This window comes from Lithobates pipiens, unplaced genomic scaffold (genome assembly GCF_037356315.1).
Source record: "Lithobates pipiens isolate NorthernLeopardFrog02 unplaced genomic scaffold, aLitPip1_a1.2 Scaffold_3, whole genome shotgun sequence".
Lineage (NCBI taxonomy): Eukaryota > Metazoa > Chordata > Amphibia > Anura > Ranidae > Lithobates > Lithobates pipiens.
In genome coordinates, this window is record NW_027507790.1 from 178,156,072 (window position 1) to 178,180,779 (window position 24,708).

General features: G+C 42.6%; 1 protein-coding gene across 4 annotated transcripts in view; it reads left to right on the forward strand.

Moving 5' to 3' along the window:
• The window catches only part of POLK (DNA polymerase kappa), a 192,157-nt gene that overhangs the window by 97,982 nt on the left and 69,467 nt on the right, over positions 1 to 24,708 (forward strand). For 3 of the 4 annotated variants that reach the window (XM_077462548.1, XM_077462549.1, XM_077462551.1), the window contains 4 exons: positions 5,260 to 5,412; positions 7,400 to 7,531; positions 7,815 to 7,977; positions 12,218 to 12,454. In XM_077462548.1, coding sequence (XP_077318674.1) covers positions 5,260 to 5,412; positions 7,400 to 7,531; positions 7,815 to 7,977; positions 12,218 to 12,454 — 685 coding nt within the window. The remainder of the gene's footprint in view (positions 1 to 5,259; positions 5,413 to 7,399; positions 7,532 to 7,814; positions 7,978 to 12,217; positions 12,455 to 24,708) is intronic. The other variant, XM_077462550.1, reaches the window with a different exon arrangement.

The window sequence follows — 24,708 nt, forward strand, 5'->3', positions numbered from 1 at the left end:
TATATATATATATATATATATATATATATATATATATATATATATATATATATATATAATGTTTGGGGTTTCTAAGTCATTTTCTAGCAAACAAAAACGAATTTTAACTTGTAAACAACAAGTGTAAAAAAAGAGGCTTGGTCCTTAAGTGGTTAAAATAATTAGTGTCATCATCAACAAACAGAAGTAGAAGGGGCAATGTAAATGTGTGTTTAGTATCACTTTAATCTACATCTACTGTAAACCCCAGGACAAAGTTATAACATATTGTTGCTTACCAGTTCTTAGATGTGACAGCTGTCTTAAGGCCCATACACACGATCAGACTTTTTGACAACAAACATGCAAATTAGCTGTTTTGGAGCAACATCCGACAGTGTGTACGCTCCATCGGACAAACTTTTTCGGTTTTCTTCGGACATTTGTTGGCTGTGCGAATGGACAAACTTTCTGGCAACAAAAGTCCAATGGAGCAAACTCTGATCGTGTGTACAGAAAACCATACGACTTTTGTACAAAGTACAAACACGCATGCTCAAAACCAATGCAAAAGATCAGACAATAAAGAGCAGAAAAACCACGTCATTTGGTGAAAGTTGGCTGAAAAAGTCCTGCCATGTGTATGCAATGCAAGTTCTTGGCCGACGCCCTTTGTACAAAAATGCACAGGAAAGTTTGTACAAAGTCTGACCGTGTGTATGAGGCTTTAGTGTTGACATTTTCTGTAATTTAAATACCTGTCTACTAAAAGCTACTACTGCTTGACTTGCAAGCTGTAGATTAGTTTAAAGGTAGTCACCGGGCTCGCAGTAATGCTGAAAGGGTGCTTTGCTGCCATGCAAACTAGTGTGCAGATTGGGAAACAGACAGTGGCGGCCTCCATTACATAGGTATCTTAAGCTTTAAAGGTGACAAGGTTTTCTTGTTCATATGGAAGCTTTCAGTATGAGCAGGTAATTGGTTTTTAGGTATCTTTTAAAAATCTACTTTTTCTGGACTAAAAAATAAAGTGTAAAATGTAAACGTAAAAATATTATAAGAAACCAATTAGGCCACAGTGTATCCTGGCAACATATTCAGCCAATTGGGAGAGTAGGAGAGAACATCATCTGAGAGGTCTCTTTTTGATACAGGTTGCCATATCTCCTGCAGTGACTGATTACTGAGCATCCCATGTTAGGCCCCTTTCACACGGGGCGGATCAGTAATGATCCGCCCCGTGATGATCCGCTCGCTCAGCGGGGATCGCTCCGTTGTCCCTGCTGAGCTGGCGGCGGACAGGGCGGTCTCCGCACACTGTGCAGGGACTGCCCTGTCAGCTCTCCGCTCTCCTCTATGGGGATCGGATGAGCATGGACTGTCTGTCCATGTTCATCCGATCCGCTCTGCAGACGGATAGAAAAATAGGATTTTCCTCCGTCTGCAGAATCGGACCATAGCGGAGGCGGACAATAGCGGGTGTCTGCGGATGTTCATCCGCAGACACCCGCTATCCCATAGGGATGAATGTATGCCTGTATTTCATCCGCAAACGGATCGATGAAATACGGACATACCGTCCGCATGTGTGAAAGGGGCCTTAGCATCTGCCATCTGCCTGTTTAATAAATAATGTATGTTGCTTACCAACTCATTAATACATATCATAAAATGTCTTTTATTTTTTTGAACATCTGCGAATATTCAGTAAATGTACAGTATATATTGATGAACCCTCATTCATAGCGGCTCTTTTAGAATGTTGATTATTCGGCTGAGCTAGTGTGATCTCTAGCCTGACATGGCATATAAAATGTTAATGTGCTTTGTTCTGTATTTTAAAACAAATGTCACCATGATAGTGAGTGGAGATCTACTTCCTACATTTGAGTGCATACAGATCTAAACCAAGAGTGTCAACAGGTCAACACAGAAAACGCACCCTAATCACTAATGTCCCCCCTAAGATATGCGGCACAACAGTACTATCTGCCTACACTGCTGCCCTTTAGAAAGGAAGAAGGGATCTCTGCTGAAGGACAAGCAGTCTTCTTTATGGTAATGCCTTAATGAAAAGGGGTCAGGGGACAGAATAGTGATAGTGAAACAAAAAATGTTCCTGGGTCTAGATCAGCCTTTCCTAATTGGGGTTCCATGCAATCCTAGGTTGCTATGGGTTCCTAGAGCAATGAGAATTTTTTGACTCTCAGATATGTAACCACTGTGATTGGCATAAATAATCTTTCAGCTTTCTGTAAAGAGAGAGTCTTCTCACTGGCCACCAAGGTAGGGAGAACTCTTTCCACTGACCTTGATAATGTACCATGAACTGTAGTTTAAAGTGGTATTACACTCAAAAGCAAAGCTTTATTATATTGCAGCATACCATTTCTTAGATGTGCGGACTGTTTTTTATTTTTATTTTTTAGGCTGTTTAGGCAATTTTTATCTGGTTATCCAGCCGACAAGTCTTTTTTTTTTTTTTTTTTTTTTTGAAAAGAACAAGCTTTCTAGCAGAATGTAGCAGTTACAGGGTTGAGACAAACCATTTACTACTGACGGGGATGCTTACAATGATTAGCTTATATATCTATATATATATAGATATATAATATTTATGCAAAACCTTTATCCCAAAAAGGTAAAAAAAATTGTAACTGTAACTAAATCTAACACTCCTTTCCCCCCAGATAGACAATGCTGCTGTCTGCTGTTCCCCCTATGCTCCTTTATCCAGAATGGGGACACTCTAATACAGAGTGTGTTACTGGACAGATCACTAGGTGAAAACAGAGGGGAAAAGAGCCTTAAAAAAATGCAGCCACCACATTTAATATTGGTAAGCTGCAATACATTACATTTTTGGTTTTAGGTTTAATACCACTTTTAAGTAATTTTAAGTTCTATTAGACCGGAAAGTTATTATATTCAAACAACAATTATGGTAGCCAAGGACTTTTAGAGGGACATATAGATACAAGAAAAACACTGCATATGTAAAAAACATAAGTTTTACTATGACATTCAATAAAAACCACACCACAAAACAAACAATAAAATACTGAATTTGGAGTTCACGTAATTGTATTGATCCAATATAATCCACATTTAGACTTGACGCGTTTTTATTGATCTTCTTCAGGAGTACACGTAAATGATTTTTTGAAAGATATAACATATACATTGTAAACACATTATGATCGGAAACAACTATGTCATCATACAAAAACAAAAAGAAAGTGCCATCAACTCACAGAGTATATACTCTGTATCGCTCAGTGTATGAGCAGGTACAGCGTCCCTTGCTTAAGCTGCGTGAACTGTTCGTAACTTCCTTAGTAGGGGGCCCTTCACCCCCTAATGTTTTCTTGTTATAGGTCATCATACAAGAATATCCCAAAAAATATATTTTATCATACCAGCATGATGAAACCCATAAATCTCATTGTTGGGACATATATTCACTGGAATTCAACAGGCATGTATCATCTTTCTCCCATAGGGGTAAGGCATAAGGTTCTTGTATGATGAGCTATATACAGAGAGATAACAAAGTGTTAAAGGGCCCTCAATGGTCATCCATAATCTAGGAACAAAATATATACTTAACACTACACTAAAATCAATATCAACTAAAGACATATACTGTCTATGTCAGGTGTGTATAAATAAAACATAAGTACCTAGTTAGGTAAACAAATCATTTAGAAGATAAAGGCAGTACACTCCCTTTACTTCAAGCAGGCTAGAGAGTGCTGAGGGCTTATCCACATCCATTTGTCAAACTGTTTATGTATCTAAGGGATGGGCAGCCAGAAATTAGTTTGAGGTCAAATGGGCAGAAAATTCTTTACTAGAAAAAAGCAAAATTCAATCTTATAGTACGCTTCTAGAAAAAGAAAAACAACAAAAAAGAGGCAAACTGGTCAAGTATGTCCCAGAGAAAAGCCTTCACCAAGATATCGTTCTATCCATTCCTCGACACCCAGGGTTCCAGCAGTCAGTAACAGAGCCTATTCACGCCATCTCACCTTTTTTATTCACTACTAAAGATCCTCCCATGCAAAGTCATGTGACCCAAACAGCCAATAAGAAATCATCACAGTTCGCGGGGGGCCCCCCCGGGGCTGGCGGTTGCCGGCCCTGGGGGGCCTACTGGAACGGGCCACTGGTTGGGTGGTCCCTGCAGCCCTCTCTTCTCTGTTCTGACTGTTCTACTATGTTGTAGTAATGCATGACGTGTAATGCACTCTTTGAATATAAATAAATATATTATTTGAAAAAAAAAAAGAAATCATCACAACCATTATCATCATCAACTACCAACCAACAGCCGAAAATGGCACCAAAAGGAACATGCTTGGCCATCTTGCCTCTTTTTTGTTTGTTTTTCTTTCTATTTCTCGAAGCCCACTATAAGGGGTTGTTCACGCTTAACTAAACTTCTAACACTCAACAAACGCTCCTATAGAGTTTGTATGGCGTTAGTATGGGCATTAGACAGGTGTTTTACAAGCATTAATGAGAAGTTAAAAATGCTCCCCAAATGCCCTGAGCAATTTTGGAGTGTTTGACGAGCGTTGAAACTGCTCCACAAATGGCTATTCCATTACAGTAAATGAACTAATCTTAACCCCCCGCTAACGCTTTGAAGGGCTTCAAACGCCTCCTGACTTGACATGAGGCTTCAATTTTGAAAAGATGCGACGCTAACACTTGGTGTTAACAGCACTATGTACTGTCTACTGTATCTTGTGCATAGGCATTTGAGGAGCCTTTTTAACGCTTCTCAAGTGTCTGCTCTTAATGCCAGTGTGAACTCGGCCTTAGATTGAATTCTGCTCTTTTTTAGGAAATTATTCTCTACCCATTTGACCTTTACTAATTTCTGGTTACCCATCCCTTAGATACATAGAATGGTTTTACAAATGAATGTGGATAAGCCCTCAGCCCTCTCTACCCTGCTTGAAGTATAAGTGGTGGTGTGTCTTTATCTTATTGATTTGTTTACCTAACTAGGTAATTATCATATTTTATAGACCTTATGGTTTTTACATATGCAGTGTTCCTCCTGTATTATCCTTTAAAAGTCCTTGGCCACCTTTATTGTTGTTTGTATATGCTGAATTCAGGGATTAGTGCATATAGCACACAATATATTGGATAACCCACTTATATACTAACGTTATTATATTGGTTCTTTGATGTTAAAAATGTTGAGAGAGGCTGATCTAGATATACTTTTACATTGTTTTGTTTTTCTCTTTCTTTCTTTGGCAGGTTGATCGGATGGCACTGGAGCTGGAGAGAAGACGTGATTTGACCCGTGTAATTGTGCATGTGGATATGGATGCTTTTTATGCAGCTGTAGAAATGAGAAGCAATCCTGAGCTGAAGGAGAAGCCTATGGCTGTGGGTTCAATGAGTATGCTGGTGAGTAAGGGCAGTATAAAGCAACAATGGGTTGTTAACAGGACCATCTCCGCTAAATGATTAGTGCTGTAATGAGGTTGGGCTTTTGTAGTATGTGACAAACTTCATGAGCATCTGTTAATAATATTTGCATGTAAAATGATGAGATTACTTTTTGCGGAAATAAACATACTCTTTATTGTGTAACGTGCAGATGATCAACACTGCAGCAAAGACCCCTTTTAAAGCGTGAACATTGTAGCAGGTTTGCATTTTGTACTAATTTGTCCTTAGACTTACCCATGGACTACACATACTGTATGTCCATATTATAGGTCTGTGACTAAAGATGAGGTCGCGTAAAACATGACTTTGATCAGTACAATCTGGTTTTGAGGATATCGTGGCCTAATTCTCTAATTCCATCCTTTTTATTATAACCTCCATTTTGGAGCTATCTAGAATTCTTCAGTGTCTCTAAAAGCAGAATTAAAAAAAAAAAAAAAAAAAAACTACTAAACTCTTAAAAATAATAATGTAGGTAATATATATTTTTTTCTTTTTTTGTTTCTAATTTTTATATCTTATTATTATTAAAGAATACAGTTTAGGTGTCATTCCCTGCACTGTGCACATCCTGTAGACTCCTATTAGAACTTCATATCAACTAGAGTTGTCCCGATGCCACTTTTTTAAGACCGAGTACAAGTGTCAATACTTTTTTTCAAGTACTCACCGATACAGATTTCCGATACTTTTTTTAAATATCATGCGACAGTGGCACTAATAAGCAGAGCTGATGGGCACGGATGAGGTGTGGACTTTGTCTTTGACTTTTTTCTTTTTTTTACGATGCTTTCTTTTTTTGGAGGGGGGAGTGGACAGTCCGTGTTTTTTTTTTTTTTTTATTTATTTTCTTAGAATTTTTTCAAATTTACTTTAAAATATTAATTTATTATGTTTCTTTTTTTTTTTCTTCACCCGGGGTTGGGGGGCTTTGGTGAGATGGAGGCGCACACGGGGGGGGGGGGGGCTGGAGGACGAAGGGGGGACTAGAGAAGCACAGAGGAGGACACAGAGGGGAGCTGGAGGAGGATACAGGGGACACTCAGAAACGATCGGGTGGCAGTGGGGTAAGTTATAATCACTGATCTTCCTGTGCGGCTTTCAATAAAGCAGCTGAATGCCGTGGAGTTGAGAGGAGGAGAAGCAAACTGCACTCCTGCAAATGCTTGGTATCAGCACCGATACCAATATTAGTTTTGGTATCTGGGCAACCCTAAAATGGACACGCCACTGGTGGTTGAACATGGCATGCTTACTATGGTGACTAGACAGAATGTGCCAGCATATCATGCATTGCCTGCTTGTTGTCCAACTCAGGAGTGCACAGGAAAAGTAGACAGCACTACAGCTGAACTTGAATATGTACTGTCATCCTGGAAGAAAAATATCTGTGGTTACACATTGCTGGCATATTTAAATTGGAAGTCTGGGCTAAACCTAATCTTAGACCTGCTCCCACCCCCATTCTAAGCCCTATACTAGCTAGCGTGTAGATAAAAGATGTCTATAGTGACCTATTCTAAGGGCGCTCTGGTCCGATCATGTTATAGTCTCCCAGCCCTGCCTTCAGGGAGGAAGAGGGACAGCCATCAACAGATGCCCCATAGTAAGCCTTTGGGTGATGTCCCTGCCCAGGCATTGCAGCTATTGTTACTGCTCTCTCCCCTCCCCTGAAGCCGACGTTTGGAGCAGATCACGTGACTGAACCAAAGCGCCCTTAGAATAGGAAAACATAGATATTGTTCCTCTACAGGCTAATTAGTAGATTAAAGATTAGACTTCCACTTTAAATTAAATGAAGGACATATAGAAAAAAGGAATAAAGATTTTGCTATTACAAGAAATGTGCAGCAACATATTTAGTTTAAGTTTTCAATTTCCAATGCATTCTGTTGAATTTGTCATGATTTTGAAAATTTATGTTTTTATAATTTTTTTAAAGTCCACTTCAAACTATTTGGCAAGAAGGTTTGGTGTACGTGCGGCTATGCCTGGATTTATCGCAAAGAAATTGTGCCCCAATCTGATAATTGTTCCACTTAATTTTGACAAATATCGAGAAGTAAGCAAAGAGGTGTGTATATCTTATTATGAAACTATTACAAAGAAAATCTAAAGTTGTATCATACAGTATGTATGAGAGAACAACATATTGCATTTTTTAAATGTTTACATTTTGATGAATCCCCAGACCAATGAAGCCAAGATGTGCAACCACTTATAACTAAAATATCAGCTTTGGGTTGATTCATATATAAACTGTTCAGGTTTCTACTTATTTCTGTATAAATTTTTAAATTTGACAATTCTTCCACTAATTTCATGAAATCCTGAAACGTACCTTATCTTTTCCTCAGGTTCGAGAAATTTTTGCAGAGTATGATCCCAACTTTTTGCCTCTTAGTCTTGATGAAGCCTATTTGGATATTACTGATCATTTGGAGGAAAGGTTGACATGGCCAGAAGAGCGGAGAAGATATGTTAAAGCTAGCATAGTACAGAAAGATGATTCTCCAGCAGGTAAAGTACAGCATTTAGGATTTGGATTCCTCTGAGTTTCTGTTGCTTTGTTAAACGCCACTGTGATTGACCTGTTGTTTTTTTTTTTTTTTGTATACTGAAATGTTAAACGGCCTTTACATAAACCTATAGTTTTTTTTTTTTTTTTTCTGTGGCCTTGACTTACGGATTTAGCTCTCCGAAGATTTTGTTTGAAATGTCTTACTACATACAGTACAAATAAAAGAAGCCCAATCAGACTTCAGTTTTGGACATAGCTCTTGAATTCTTGAGACATGACAATCCCCTTGTCTCATGCTCATACCTGTCATCCTTAAACACATTAGTCTGTAATTTTGTTGAACCAGACCTATAAATTACAAATGCATCTTCTTGACTTGATACCTCTATATTTGCTTACATTTTTTTGTGGACACCTGACCAGAACACATACAGCCATGGCCAAAAGTTTTGAGAATGACACTAATATTATTTTTCACAAAGCCTGCTCCCTGATGGGAATTTGCATTTGCTCCAGAATGTTATGAAGAGTGATCAGATTTGCACTTAATTGCAAAGTCTCTCTTTGCCAAGAAAATTAACTTACCGTAATCCCAAAAAAACCCTGATGTAATTTTATTTATATATATATATATATATATATATATATATATATATATATATACACACACATGTATATTATATATATGTGTATGCCTTTCTTTACTTTGCTGCTTTGGGCTCTAGCCCAAGATATTTTGTAGACCCAGCAATGCCCCTGGTGTGGGCCCTTCATGGTTTCTTGCCCTGGGGGCCCTGAAGGTTCTTGTTATGCCTCTGCTTTTGGAGGATGGCCTGGTGTCAAGAAGGGCAACAAAGAAGCCAGTTCTCTCCAGGAAAAACATCAGGAATAAACTGATATTCTGCAGAAAGTACAGGGATATGACTGCCGAGGACTGAGGTAAAGTAATTTTCTCCGATGCATTCCCTTTGCGATTGTTTGGAGCATCCGGAAAAAACCTTTGCTGGAGAAGAAAAGGTGAGCGTTACCATCACTCCTGTGTCATGCCAACAGTAAAGCATCCTGAGAGCGTTCATCTGTGGTGTTGCTTCTCAGCCAGGGGAGTGGGCTCACTCACAGTTTTGCCTAAGAACACAGCCTTAAATAAAGAATGGCACAAAAATATTGAGAGCAACTTCTCCCAACCATCCAGGAACAGTTTGATGACGCACAATGCCTTTTACAGCATGATGGAGCGCTTTGCCATAAGACAAAAGTGATAACTAAGTGGCTAAGCAAACAAAACATCAACATTTTGAGTCTAAGGCCAGGAAACTCCCCAGACCTTAATCCTATTGAGAACTCGTGGTCAATCCTCAAGAGGTATATAAAAAAATGTGGTTTGATCAGCGCAGTGGGACTGGTACTGTACAGAAAAATTTCTTGCGTTTTGAAATATTCAACCGAAACGCTGACCCTACTTTTTACTAACACCGAATGGTGAAGTATAAATAATGAGAAAGAATATGGCAGTAGGTGTGGTGCTGTTCCTATAATACTGTTATACCCTCTGCAGGTTATAACCTTATGTGTGAAAAAGCCCGGAAGTTGGTTAAATGGGTCCAATCAAACAACCCTGGTGGGGCTAGGGATAAGTGCCCTACCCTATGGATACTCTCTGGACTAAATACTCCTACGTGTTTGATCCTCAGCCTATATTTGACTGCTATTTGTGAGTTTTTTTGTTGCCCTCTTAGTTTTCCTTAATCAATTGGGCCTGATACTGACATGGTTAACATACTGGTCTAATAGTGGGATTGATTTAAAGTCATATTATAGAGCATTTATAAAATTAACCTGTGTTAGACCCTTTGGGGTTTTTTGAGGCAGAATAGTGAGATAAAAATGAAAAAAATAATACAATTATAGAACATGCTCTAATAAAATGAAAAAAACGTGCCAAAAAAAGTGACTTGTGCTCTTGAAAATTCTATTATCTCCAATACACATCAAGCAAAAGATGCTAGATAAAAATGAAAAAATATAATTGCAACACCAAATTATTAATCAAAGTACTTTTGTTTGTGCAATATAAACATATATGTATAAACAATGAATAGGTACAGTGACTACAAGTAGTATTCAACCCCCTGCAGATTTAGCAGGTTTGATAAGATGCAAATAAGTTAGAGCCTTCAAACTTTAAACAAGAGCAGGATTTATTAACAGATGCATAAATCTTACAAACCAAAAAGTTATGTTGCTCAGTTAAATTTTAATAAATTTTAAACATAAAAGTGTGGGTCAATTATTATTCAACCCCTAGGTTTAATATTTTGTGGAATAACCCTTGTTTGCAATTACAGCTAATAATCGTCTTTTATAAGACCTGATCAGGCCGGCACAGGTCTCTGGAGTACCCAGGACAATTCTGACATTTCTATCTAAAAATCATCATTTATTTGCTAGAAAATTACATAGACCCTAGAGAATACAATGGTGGTCTTTGCAAATTTTTATCTCACACGGTATTTGCGCAGCACTTTTTCTAACTCGTTTTTTTGGGGAAAAAAACAGTTTTGTGCTTAAAAAAAAAAAACAGTAAAGTTAGCCCAATTTTTGCATAAAGTGAAAGATGAAGTTATGCTGTGTAAATAGATACCTAACATGTCACTCTTCAAAATTGCACATGCCCGTGGAATGGCGCCAAACGTCACTACTTAAAAATCCCCATAGGCTATGCTTTAAATTTGTTTTACTGGTTACATGGGCTAGAATTATTGCTCTCACTGTAGCGTTCACGGTGATACCTCACATGTGTGGTTTGAACACCATTTTCATATGTGGGCGGGGCTTACGTATGCATTCGCTTCTGCATGCGAGCACATGGGGACAGGGGCGCTTTAAATTTTTTTTTTTTTTTTATTGTTCATTTTACTTTATTTATTTTAGTTTGACATTTTTTTTCCCCAAAAATTAATTTTTGATCACTTTTATTCCTATTACAAGGAATGTAAACATCCCTTGTAATAGGAATATGGGATGACAGGTCCTCTTTACAGTGAGATCTGGGGGTCAATAAGACCCCACATCTCACCTCTAGGCTGGGAAGCCTGAAATAAAAAAAAAAAAAGATTCTGGCTTTGATCGTATTGGCGAGTTGTTAAAAGCACCGGAGGGGGGCGAGGGGGGGGGGGGTGTCTATGGCTGGGTATTGCAGGGTATCACCGAGTATAGCTGGGTATCACCGAGTATAGCTGGGTATCTCCGAGTATAGCTGGGTATCTCCGAGTATGGCTGGGTACCTCCGAGTATGGCTGGGTATTGCAGGGTATCTCCAAGTATGGCTATGTATGGCAATTTATGGCAGGGTATTGGAGAGTATTGGCGGGGTATTGGAGAGTATTGGCGGGTATTGGCTGGTATTGGAGAGTATTGGCTGGTATTGGAGAGTATTGGCTGGTATTGGAGAGTATTGGCTGGTATTGGAGAGTATTGGCTGGTATTGGAAAGTATTGGGGGGCATTGCAGAGTTTTAGCTGGTATTGCAGAGTATTGCCAGGGTATGGAGGGGTTAAATTCGGTGAGCAGCGATGTGGGCACTGCAGATTCAGCCCACAGCGCTGCTGACATCGATCGCTTTCCCCTCCGCTGTACCGATCGGTACAGAGAGGGGGAGGGAGGAACCGGCGTCATAACATGACACCGGTTTGTTTACAAGTGATCACTCCGTCATTTGACAGAGTGATCCGTGATGCGCCGGGTCCAGGTCACGGATGCTCTCGAGAGCAGAATTCTGGGAGGCCGTTAATTAATGGCCTCTCAGAGTTAAACAACCACCCTGAAGCCGTTAATCGGCTATGGGCGGTTAAGTGGTTAATTCAAAGTGACTTGGTGCTCTAAAATTGTCCCATGATTAGACCATTATTTCCAAGGAAATGTTTTTCTCAAATGGGTGGTGCGTGGTACTGTGATTCTTATCCGTGCTCCTATTACCAATGCACTCACCAGAGCGCCCTACCCCTCCAGGGGTACTTCGCGTTCACAGTACGTGCCACTGTGTAGCAATCTGTGGTAATCACAGGGTACTGGGCAGGGGGAGTCTGTTGACACAGTGAGGGGTTGAGCTTTCATTGCCCCATTTTTAATGACAGAACTGCCAGGCTTTTTCTGTTGCCAGGGTGAACATTTTACATTGGTCCAAATTTCTGGTCTGTAGTCTTTACACCAGCAGTTTTAATTTGTATATTTTGGTGATAGGTGTTGCGACATCTACTGGAACTTGTGAACCAGAACAGGACCAATGCACATCCCCAGTGCTATTTGAAGACAGTCCTTCATTCCTGAATGAACAAACCCCACCTCAGTCTTTGCCAGATCCAGCAGACATAGAAGAGCCTACGGAAAATGCAGTTGTCTTTGGGACATCAGCAGAAGAAGCTGTGAAAGAAATGAGATTTCGAATTGAACAGAAAACCTCTTTGACTGCCAGTGCAGGTATGAATGACTTGTAAGCAAAACAGTTGTTTTTAGCCATTGTGAATTGTAAATATGAAGGATGTAATTGATCAATTATACAAGTTTTTTAGCTTAATCTACACTGTATGTTTGGACTAGTCAATTCCCAGGTAGCCTGTTTAACTTAAAAAGATAGTTCATCTTTACAACAAAACCTGCCTATGCAGGTAAGGGGTGTTGGTAGATTAAAACAAACTGTGCAGCTCTGACTAAATATGAATAATACCCTTGCTACAGGTGTAGGCCATTTACATACCTCCCAAAGCCTGACCTGGAATACTCCCAGGACATTGCTAAGTGAGACCTAGTCATCACTGCTCACCTCCGGAGTGAGCTCTTTCTCTGGTTCAAACCCCCCTCACCCCCCTCACATACTCTTTCTTTCCCCTGATGCAGTAGAACTGAGTTCAGCATTTGAGTGATCACTCCTGTGATGGAGGAGGTGAGCAGTGATGACTAGGCCTCACTTAGCAACATCCTGGGAGTACTTAGCAACGCCCTGGGACTCTGGGAATGTTCCAGTCAGGCTTCATAAGGTATGTAAATGACCCACACCTATAGCAAGGGCTTTATTAAATTTTAGTCAGAGCTTCACAGATTGTTTTTATCTACAGATGCCTCTTATCTGCATATGCAGTTTCATGGTAAAGGTGAACTATCCCTTTAAAATTGCATCAGCTTCTTCGATTTTTGAGTCTTTATGGTTAGGATCATTGACACCACACATTGCAGGCTCATTCGTTGCGCTCAATGACTCTGAAATACTGCATAAAAAAGTACTAAAGACCAATCAAACATTTCTATAAATGTTAATGTTAGATTTCTAAATATAATCTATTGTCTTTGTGAAGCTAATATGAACGTAGGTGGATCTGCAACTCTGAACAAGCAAACTAAGTTATTTTTGCCAACGACTGCTGTAAATAAACTAGAACTGATAGGTAGGTTACGTTTGTCAGTTTTGTAAAAGTCCATAATCTTTGCACGACCCTAATTGGTTCCAATAATATGCCTGCGTCTACCCCGGATGTTTCTGTATTCCAAGTCACCCTGCAGTGCTTTTTAAAGTATGTGTGATATCCTATCGCTTGAGATCTTGCAAGAAAAACAAACTGGACATTGGGCTTGCCTAAAATCTGCCCATGAGGCCCAGGCTGAAGACAATAGTTGTGTATTTTTGTTATGACGTCAGCAGTTTCACGGTTTTTGTTTGTGTTAGCCAATGGTGAATGAAGGCTTTGTGAGGGTTTGTTACCTGGTAACAGCTGCTTTTCTTTGTGCTGTTTACTTTCCCAGCTGCAGTTGATCCATTTTACCACGGAGTTAATGAATTGTGCAGGAACACATTCTAAGTAAATTAACTGTCAGCTTCTAAATTACATTCTGATCAGTTTATTACTTTTTGCAGCTATAATACTTTGTGGTATTATTTGGTGCATGATTAAGGCTCCTTCGTGTGGGGTTTAATGACCATTCTTAGTGGAAGTTGTTACTGTTTATAAGATTTAACCCCACTTCTAAAAATATTTCAATACAGTGTGTTGCCCACATTTGAAAGTAATTAAAGTGGTCCCCCTTCCCAAAGCTTCATGCATACAGGACATTTTCCCTCCTAGGCCTGCCTCCCGGCAGCAACGTTTTTGCAGAAAAAACACCTGGCACTTGCAAAAGTGTCCAATGTTTTTACAAGCATTTAGGCTTATGTTTATAGGCGTCAAGTGCATGGATGTTAATTCAGAATAATAATTTATCAATAAAAATGTATTTTGGCCATTTAAATGCATTAATGCTCACGTGCTAAACACACCTAACCTTACCAGGCTGCTTTTGCAAGCGTCAAGAATGTTTTTCTGCCCAAACTCTGCTGTTCTTGGAGTTGCTGGCGCTGGAGTTTTTAATAGGAACACTTTGAAGGGTCGAAGAGATCACTCCACCCAATAGTCTGGCATAATTTGCAATGCCAGGTGCTGGGGAGCAAAGCATTCCAGCACTCTGCACCAGCTGTCATGCTGTCTTGGATCTCTGCAGCCGAGGTGCGGGGCAGATGGCATGAGAGAGCCAGGTGAGTGGGCGGGCAGATGAGAGAGCTGGGTGAATGAGAGAAGCGGGTGGGCGGTTGAGAGAAGCGGGCAAGCAGAGATCACACCATCTCTCTCCAGCCCCAACCCGCATCACCACTCTTCTGCCCTCACAGCCGGGCCTCTTTAATGTCAGAGGTGCAGCGGGGAGCAGAGAGATTACATCATCTCTCACCGCCCACCCCGCATCAGCACTCTCCTATCCTCACTCAGAACTGACGACTTCACAGAGGCTTAGCCTCTGTGGTAAATAGACCAGTGTTGCCACCAATGCAGTGACAATCCACATCTGGTGGCACTGGCAGACAACATGGCAAGTGATAATCTGCATCTGGTGGCTGGTGACGTGGCAAGTGACAATCCACATCTGGTGGCAGGCAGTGTGCCAGATGACGAGCTGCATCTGAAGGCAGGTGAGGTGGCAAGTGACACTGCATCTAGTGGTAGTCGACTTGGCAAGTGACAAGTCATATCTAGTGGCAGGCAACATGGCAAGTGACAATCTGCATCTGACGGCAGGTGACATGGCAAGTGACGGTCTGCGTCTGGTGGCAAGTGACGGTCTGCGTCTGGTGGCAAGTGACGGTCTGCGTCTGGCGGCAAGTGACGGTCTGCATCTGGCGGCAAGTGACGGTCTGCATCTGGCGGCAAGTGACGGTCTGCATCTGGCGGCAAGTGACGGTCTGCATCTGGCGGCAAGTGACGGTCTGCATCTGGCGGCAAGTGACGGTCTGCATCTGGCGGCAAGTGACGGTCTGCATCTGGCGGCAAGTGACGGTCTGCATCTGGCGGCAAGTGACGGTCTGCATCTGGCGGCAAGTGACGGTCTGCATCTGGTGGCAAGTAACAATCTGCATCTGGTGGCAAGTAACAATCCACATCTGGTGGCAGGCATTGAGGCAAGAGACAAGCTGCATCTGAAGGCAGGCAACGTGGCAAGTGACAATACATATCTGGTGGCAGGCAACGTGGCAAGAGAAAAGCTGCATCTGAAGGTAGGCGACGTGGCAGGTGACAGTGGCAAGGGACACGCTTAGTGCTCCCACTGATTTCTTACCATCTAGTCATGAGGTTTTCACAGCCCTGCCAAATCATGCAGCATGTTCTGGCAGTGGAGGGTACCTAATTTATTAACTTACTGCAAGTCTTCTGCTCACCCCAAACCTATTTTGGGACAGTGAAAGCATACTTTTTGCACTGCAGCACACCTTTTTGGCTTATTGTGCTGCTTCTCCCTCTTCTGCTCCAGAGCCATGGAACAGCCTCCAGTGTGACTGTCTCTGAAGACTCACTTTGTGAGTAAGGCTGGTAAGGCAGAAGCACCAGTAGCTAACTTATTGTTGTACAGTTGTGCACTTTTTAAAAATTACAGCCAACGCTGGTTTCACAGCAGTAAAGCCGGCCATAGATGGTGTGATTTTCTTTCCGACAATTCCTCCTGTGGAGCCGGGAAAACATATAGTGCTTATTGCCATATACCTGATGTCAATAATCGCATGAAAATTCCGACAGGCTGGTTGTACCCAAGTTCATCGATCAATCAGCTTGCCCATGTGTGAGGGCTTACCTAGGTTGGAGTCCATGGTGCAGAGATGTTTGCTCACCCTTGCAAATACACACAGTCCACGGTAACAAAGAGATAAGCTACCTGGGCTGTGAATCTGTGCATGGGGGCTTGACAGGAAAAGCCAAGGGATCATCGAAGTAAAGCCGCTGATTCCAGAAGTCAGCATAAACTAAATACAAGCCAGGGTCAGAAGCCGGGGTCAGTCTTGGAACACTGTAACTTTGAACACAGGTACCTTTGGTGACAAGAGACAATGAACTGACCAAGCCTTTAGAGTGAAGCAGTGCTTTATACCCAGCAAATTAGGTAACCTACCACAGCTGATCCAAGAGTAACAGGTACAAACAGAATTGCCCACAGTACTTTATGCAAAGCTAGGCATGGCTGGAAAGCAGGCAGAATAGAACTGAGGTGTGGCTCAGGGGTAAAGAAACAGGAGCAAGAACAAACAGTCATTAGTTCAATACCACCCAGAGCCACTTGGGGCACGACCATGCCTGGCCGTCTAAAAGACACGGTAGGGGTCGTGACAGTTCCCTCCCCTTAGGGATGCCCTCAGAGGATGGAACAGTCTATTTCCTTTGGGCTTTCTTTATTTTAGAAGTTCCAGCTGGGGAGACTTTTGTCTCTCGCAAGGCTCTTTTGAAAGTCTTCAGGTCCTGCTTACAGACTATGGTGCCATTTGAGGCATACGTGCACTCAGGTGGTAGTGGGGACACCGGCACAGGAACTTCAAGCGGGGACACCGGCACAGGAACTTCAAGCGGGGACACCGGCACAGGAACTTCAACTGGGGACACAGGCACCGGAACTGCAATTGGGGGCACAGGAACTTCAAGCTGGAACACCGGTACAGGAACTTCAACTGGGGACACAGGAACTTCAACTAGGGACACAGGCACCGGAACTGCAATTGGGGATACAGGCACAGGAACTTCAAGCTGGATAGCAGGCAGAGATTCAGGGGCAGCAGGAAGGATCCTAGAAGTACCCACTTGGAGAACCTTTGGCCGAGGTGGGCGAATTGGACAGAGAGAGATCAGATGCCCTCTCCCTCCACAGTAAAAACAAAGACCACAGTCTCTCCTCCACTCTCTTTCACCTTGTGATACTTGGGCCGGATGGCCCCAATCTCCATGGGTTCCACGTCTCCCAGGGAAGGTGTGTGTGTGTGACCTTAGGAGTGTCTAGGCTTTGTGAACTGACCAAGCCCTTAGAGTGAAGCAGTGCTTTATACCCAGCTAATTAGGTAACCTGCCACAGCTGATCCAAGCGTAATAGGTACAAACAGAATTGCCCACAGTACTTTATGCAAAACTAGGCATGGCTGGAAAGCAGGCAGAATAGAACTGTGGCTCAGGGGTAAAGAAACAGGAGCAAGAACAAACATTAGTTCAATACCACCCAGAGCTACTTGGGGCGCGACCACGCCTGGCCGTATAAAAGACATGGTAGGGACCGTGACAACATGCACGGTTTGAATCTTGGCCGTTTCAAACCGTATAGCCAGCTTAACCACATGCCGACCGGGCCATAGACGAAAGATGGCTACAGCGCGGTCGGCTTATTCTGGGTGGATGTCCGTGGGACATCCTCACAGAATCGCGCTCCCGCATGCCCCCTGGGGCACGCACCTGGAAACATCCGTGACCCCAGACCCAGCGCATCATGGATCACGGTAAATGGCCGCTGATAGCAGCCATTTACCATGTGATCGCTCCGTCAAATGATGGAGCATCACTTGTAAACAAACCATGACATGACGCCGGTTCCCCCCTCCCCTCTCTGTACCGATTGGTACAGTGAGAGTGGAAGAGATCGCTTGCAGCGCTGTGGGCAATACAGATCCAGCTCACAGCTCAGTGCCCATACTATGCCCATACTATGCCAGTACTCTGCCATACCGTGCAATACTCTGCTAATACTCTGCAACAAATTTTAACAGAAACAAATAATTTTTTTTTTTACCGAATTTCTTTTTTGATTTATAGTGCAAAAAATTAAAAACCTAGCGGTGATTATATACCACCAAAAGAAAGCTCTATTTGTGTGAAAAAAAAAAAGACAAACATTTCATATGGGTACAGTGCTGCATGACTGAGTAATTGTCATTCAAGGTATGAGAGCACCGAAAGCTGAAAATTGGTCTGGTTAGGAAGGGAGTTTATGTGCCCAGTGGGTAATAGATTAAGGGTTTAGACTAATGGACCGTGTGCTTATACCATCATTTAGGTGGAGTGTTGTTGTGTTTGTGTGCTCTCTACACTCATTATCCCGCCTTTCAGCCTAAAGCCAGCACCATACCGCTGCTGCTGCTGCTTCTGCTTGTAAAGCACCAGATAGATCGTCCGGTCTCCATTCTCATTCCACTGCCCTCCTATAGTGACTTTGTTACCTGTAGCAGTCTACACCCTCATCTGCACCAGCTGCACAGGTTTGTGAATGTTCAAGACTTTGCCTCTCTTTTGCCTAGTTTTTTTTTTTTTTTCCTTCTGCGCAGTGTAGCATATCTTCTCAAAGGGTACACTCCAACTACAACAGGTGACTTCAGCCCAAATGCCTACTGGTTTTAAGAGCATTTAGTCGGTATGCCCAGAAGGAACCAACACCTGTTATCTGTTAACCTGGAATCCCTATTGTTATGTGGTTGAGGCTGAGTTCTCCCCAATGTCCACAAGGACTGCCATGTCTACTTTGGACTTTTTGTTGATTTGTGCACAATTACTGGTGAAATCTATTCGTAGTCTAGTCCTGTATTTTGTAATTTGAGATTTATTGTCTAATTGGATAACATCATTCATTATTCTGGACCTCATTTTTCCTGAAGTCAAGTGTTAGGATTGTTAGGATTAGGCTTCCTGCTGTTGGCTTACTGGTCCTTTGAACAGACTATGTCTGTCCAAACTTCCTTTCCTAGGCGAAAGTCTTTTTCTATAGTTGACCTAAGGGTCTCTCGGTTTGACATGGTATATCTGTTCAATCTCATCTAGGGGTGTTTTTTCTGGGACTTGGCCCAGAAAACTTTCCTTCTTGTTGATGACGTAAGCTGTTTTGTTTTTGTATGTTTTTGTTCTACCTGTTTTTGGTAGCTGGTTGGTCTTCCACTTTTATTAGTTGAAGCCCATCACTTCTTCAGGGAGCATTTCCTCTTAGTTGTGGCTTTTCCCTATTTTGCTCGGCCTTTTCTTCAGCTAACCTTGTTTTATGCCTTGATTTCTTCAGATACTCTTTGTAGAATGGTCTCCACATCTGTTAGACCTCTCAGTGGCTGTTGCCCACTCCTCGGCTGCACTGCTCTTGAATGTCCTGTTTAAGAATTCCTTAATTCTTGTGTCTTTCAATGGACTATAAAAAAATAAATTTGTGTACTTACCGTCATTTTTTTTTCAAATCCACAGAGAGGCACAGGTCCCATCACTCTGTGGTGTTTGCACTTGTTTAAAAAACGGAGGCATATTTTGATTGCTAGTGTAGTGATCTCATATAAAACAGCAGTACAAGGCTGGGAGCCATTTTTGAAGCGCTTTTGCATTTAAAAAAGTGCCAGAAAAGCTTAAGCTCAAAAAATTCTTTCCTTTAAATTCTATGTATGTGTTCACACTAGGGCAGCGTGCTTCTGTTGTGGTGTAACATTTTTGGAGCATAAAAAAACTGCACCAAAAATGCACCTCCCCATTGAAAACATGGCAAAACCGCATCAAGAACGCACCACATATGCATTTTTACTGCGTTTTGGTTTTTGGTATGGATCAGTGTGAAAGTAGCCTAACCCGACTGTTTAGGAATTACTGAATTTCCATGTCAATGGACAAACTACAAAAGTGCTGAGAGGGGGAGTTTCAAGAGCCACAGTACACATGAACTGGAAACACTCCACATCATCGCAGTTACTCTCACAGTACCCAAGCAGGGTACTGTGGGATATGTAGTCCTTAGAAATTGAACGTAACCAAAGGAAATGAGCAGAGGATAAGCTGCAAAACATGCAGGAACTCCAAGAAGTTGAATAAAGAGATGGCTATCAAACAGGCAGAACTTACAACATGAACAGAGATTTTTAAGTAAGCTTCTACTGGAATGTCAAAAATCATTGTATTGTTATTACTATGCTGATGCTATAAAATGAAAGGGTATGCTGTGACAGTTTAATTTTATTGGCTAGAGTGAGTTTGGACTATAACAATATCCACAACCATTATAGTATTTAGCCAGAAAGGCAACCAGCTGTGTAAGAGGAATCCCACAGCTTCTGCTGGTCTGCTCTCTGGCCTTTGTGTCTGATTCTCCAGGCACATCTAAAATATCTCTAGGGTCCATTCACATTAGGTGAAAAAATGCCAGAACCTCTGGCAGAAAAAGCAGCCTTAGGCCTCATGCACACGAGACGCAGATGAAACCTCTGTCAAAAAAAAGCTGAAACGCGCGTTTAGAAACGCGCGTTTTGCCGCGTTTGCATGTCGCGTTTAGACGCGTTTAGACGCGTTTAGACGCGTTTGCGTTTAGACGCGTTTATAAAGATAACATCATGTAGACCCTCCCCAAGCTCTCAAAGCATTTTTTTTAACTATTTCTGCTATTTTGATCAGAGTGAGCAGCAGCAGCATAGAGAGCAGTTGTACACTTGCATTTGCCGTGTCACTTGCCACGGCACCTGCCACAAGTTGTGGATTGTCCACTTGCCACGTCACTTGCCACAAGTTGGGGATTGTCCACTTGCCACATCACCTGCCACGTCACCTGCCACAAATTGTGGATTGTCCACTTGCCACGTCACTTGCCACATCACCTGCCACGAGATGTGGATTGTCCACTTTCCACGTCATCTGCCATGCCACCTGCCACAAGCTGTGGATTGTCCACTTGCCACGTCACCAGCCACATCACCTGCCACAAGTTGTGGATTGTCTACTTGCCGCGTCACTTGCCACATCACCTGCCACGTCACTTGCCACATCACCTGCCACAAGTTGTGGATTGTTCACTTGCCACGTCACCTGCCACGTCACCTGCCACAAGTTGTGGATTGTCCACTTGCCACGTCACTTGCCACGTCACCTGCCACGTCACTTGCCACGTCACCTGCCACAAGTTTTGGATTGTCCACTTGCCATGTCACTTGCCACGTCAGCTGCCACGTCACTTGCCACGAGATGTGGATTGTCCACTTTCCACGTCATCTGCCATGCCACCTGCCACAAGCTGTGGATTGTCCACTTGACACGTCACCAGCCACATCACCTGCCACAAGTTGTGGATTGTCCACTTGCCACGTGACTTGCCACATCACCTGCCACGTCACTTGCCACATCACCTGCCACAAGTTGTGGATTGTCTACTTGCCGCGTCACTTGCCACTTCACCTGTCACGTCACTTGCCACGTCACCTGCCACAAGTTGTGGATTGTTCACTTGCCACGTCACCTGCCACATCACCTGCCACAAGTTGTGGATTGTCCACTTGCCACGTCACTTGCCACAAGCTGTGGATTGTCCACTTGCCACATCACTTGCCACGTCACCTGCCACGTCACTTGCCACGTCACCTGCCACAAGTTTTGGATTGTCCACTTGCCACGTCAGCTGCCACGTCACTTGCCACATCACCTGCCACGTCACCTGCCACAAGTTGTGGATTGTCCACTTGCCACATCACCTGCCACGTCACTTGCCACAAGATGTGGATTGTCCACTTGTCACATCACCTGCCACATCACTTGCCACATAACCTGCCACAAGTTGTGGATTGTCCACTTGCCACGTCACTTGCCACAAGATGTGGATTGTCCACTTTCCACGTCACCTGCCATGCCATCTGCCACAAGTTGTGGATTGTCCACTTACCACGTCACCAGCCACATCACCTGCCACAAGTTGTGGATTGTCCACTTGCCACACCACTTTCCACGTCACCTGCCACGTCACCTGACACAAGATGTGGATTGTCCACTTGCCACGTCACCAGCCACATCACCTGCCACAAGTTGTGGATCGTCCACTTGCCACGTCCCTTGCCACGTCCCCTGCCACGTCACCTGCCACAAGTGGATTGTCCACTTGCCACGTCACTTGCCACGTCACCTGCCACAAGTTATGGATTGTCCACTTGCCACGTCACATGCCAGTCACCTGCCACAAGTTGTTGATTTTCCACTTGCCACGTCACCTGCCAAGTCACTTGCCGCGTCACCTGCCAGGTCACTTGCCACGTCACCTGCCACAAGTTGTCTATTGTCCACTTTCCACGTCACTTGCCACTTCACCTGCCACGTCACTTGCCACAAGTTGTGGATTGTCCACTTGCCACATCACTTGCCACCTGCCATGTCACTTGCCACAAGTTGTGGATTGTCCACTTGCCACGTCACTTGCCACAAGTTGTGGATTGTCCACTTGCAATTGCAATTGTTTAAAATATTTTTCTAATGGTTTTTCATCATTTGCAATCATTTTTGAGATTTTTAATGTAAAAAAAAAGGTCACCTTTAAAAACGCATATAAACGCAAACGCGGCTAAACGCGGTTGCCGCGTTCAGCCGCGTTTAGCCGCGTTTAGCCCCGTTTTGCGTCTGAAACGCAGAAATTTTTGTCTCTGAACGCATTTTTTTGCTTCTGGAAAAACGTGATTAAACGCAACTGCATATAAACGCAAAAAAACGAGACTGTGTGCATGGACACATAGGATAACATTGAATGAGTTCAGGTGCAGTTGAAAAAACTGTCCAACTGCATCTGAACGCGCGTTTAACTGCGTCTCGTGTGCATGAGGCCTAAAAATGCTCATAGTGGCTCATATTGCACAAAAGTTTGAAAGAGTTAATTTGCTTTTATGAATGTTTTTTCTTCTTTTCCAAAACGTTTCCCTCTACTAATTTTTCACTTTAATCAATTGTACACTTGAAAATGCTGAACATTCCTAAACGCCACATTTATGCATGTCAAGTGTTTTTTCTGCCTGGAAGCTCCTCTCAAAAACGTGATTCTGATGAATTTTTTTTTTTCTGCTTGAAAATGCTTCTCTGCAAATATGCCTGTAAACTCCCTAATGTGCATGGACAAATAGACTAACATAGAGATGCTTAACGACTGAAGGAAAAAAAACGGCAAAAGCCTGTGTGGGCAGTATTTTGTATGCCCCCAGTGTGCATGGAGCCTAAAGCATCTCTCTGAAGAAATCTTTTTAACACTCCTGAGCAAATTTTGATAACTTTTTTTTTTTTTTTATGTGGGAGAGAGCCTCCTCCTCACCACATATTACATAAGTATCGGTTTTCTTCCTATTGCTGCTTACACTGGACCTGTCTGTGAATACTATGTGTACTCCATTTATTTAAGTGAAAGGAAATCTTACAACTTGTTGACAAGTAGTATGAGCAGCCACAGAAGGTGATTAATGATGGTGGGTCTTCACGGCATAGTATGGCCTCATGCACACTGGACATTGCAATAATGTTATAAAAATGCCAGTAGCTTTACAGTAAGTTTTTCAATGTTTTTCAGCGTTTTTGGACATTATAGCGTTTTTAGAGCTGAAAAACTCCTCTCAGAATCCACTAGTTTTGGAGCCTGTTTACAGTCAAAATCGCCCCAGCCAAAAACAGCAGCTCTAAAAACGTCAAAAAAACATCTAGTGTGCATGAGGCCTTAGACCTCAAATAATGAAGTACAGGTAAACTCAAGTGTGTGTGTGTGTGTGTGTGTGTGTGTATACCTATATATATAAAAACACACACAAACACTGTTAAGAGTTTACCTCTACATAAATGCAAATTTATTTTCTTATATCAGGGGACACACAGCCATAATAATAACTATGTGGGTTCTATCGGCATATCAAGTGCTGGACACTGGTACGCCCCTTAAGGCGTGAACTTCCCCCATATAACCCCTCCCATTACTGGGAGTCCTAGTTTTTTCGCTAGTGTCTAAGGTGTTGGGCATGTGTAAGGACGTGTGTACTGAGCTCCACGGGCAATAATCCTTTGATGAGAGCCAGCCATTCTGACCGAATCCGTTCTGATGTCTCCGTAATGGACTAAATGAACGGTACCCGGGCCTCATCATCCGAAGACACAAGGTTTTGCTTGCGAATGCTTTTAAGCTGGGCCCTGGGATTCAGTACTTTTTTGTAGTAAGGCCAATAAAAGTTTACTGGCAGGGTCTTCTCGCAGGTCCAGGATTGCGGGATTACCTGAGTGTACCCCTGTTCCTGAAGGAAACCTTTTTAAGGTCCCAGAGCCAAGCAGAGAGGTAAGACCCACTCTAGATCTCGGAGATCTGAATCAGCACTTAAACATCTGATCCTTTCATAATTTGATTGGCTGTGTCCATCTTGCAAGGAGGGCAGTTGCATATCTCCATGTCCCAAAGTTTCCCGCTTACCAGAAATCTCTGCGGTTTGAAATATAAAATTATTTTTATCAATCGTGGCACTGCCATTCAGCTTAGCCACAGCACTACGCGTGTTCTGAAAGATTCTGGCACCTCCTTTAGCCAGGTTAATGGCTCAAGGCATAGCGAACCTAGCCTATTAGAAGATCTACTTTGAATAGATCATTCAGTCTCAGGTCTAAAACCAGCGTTTTATCTTA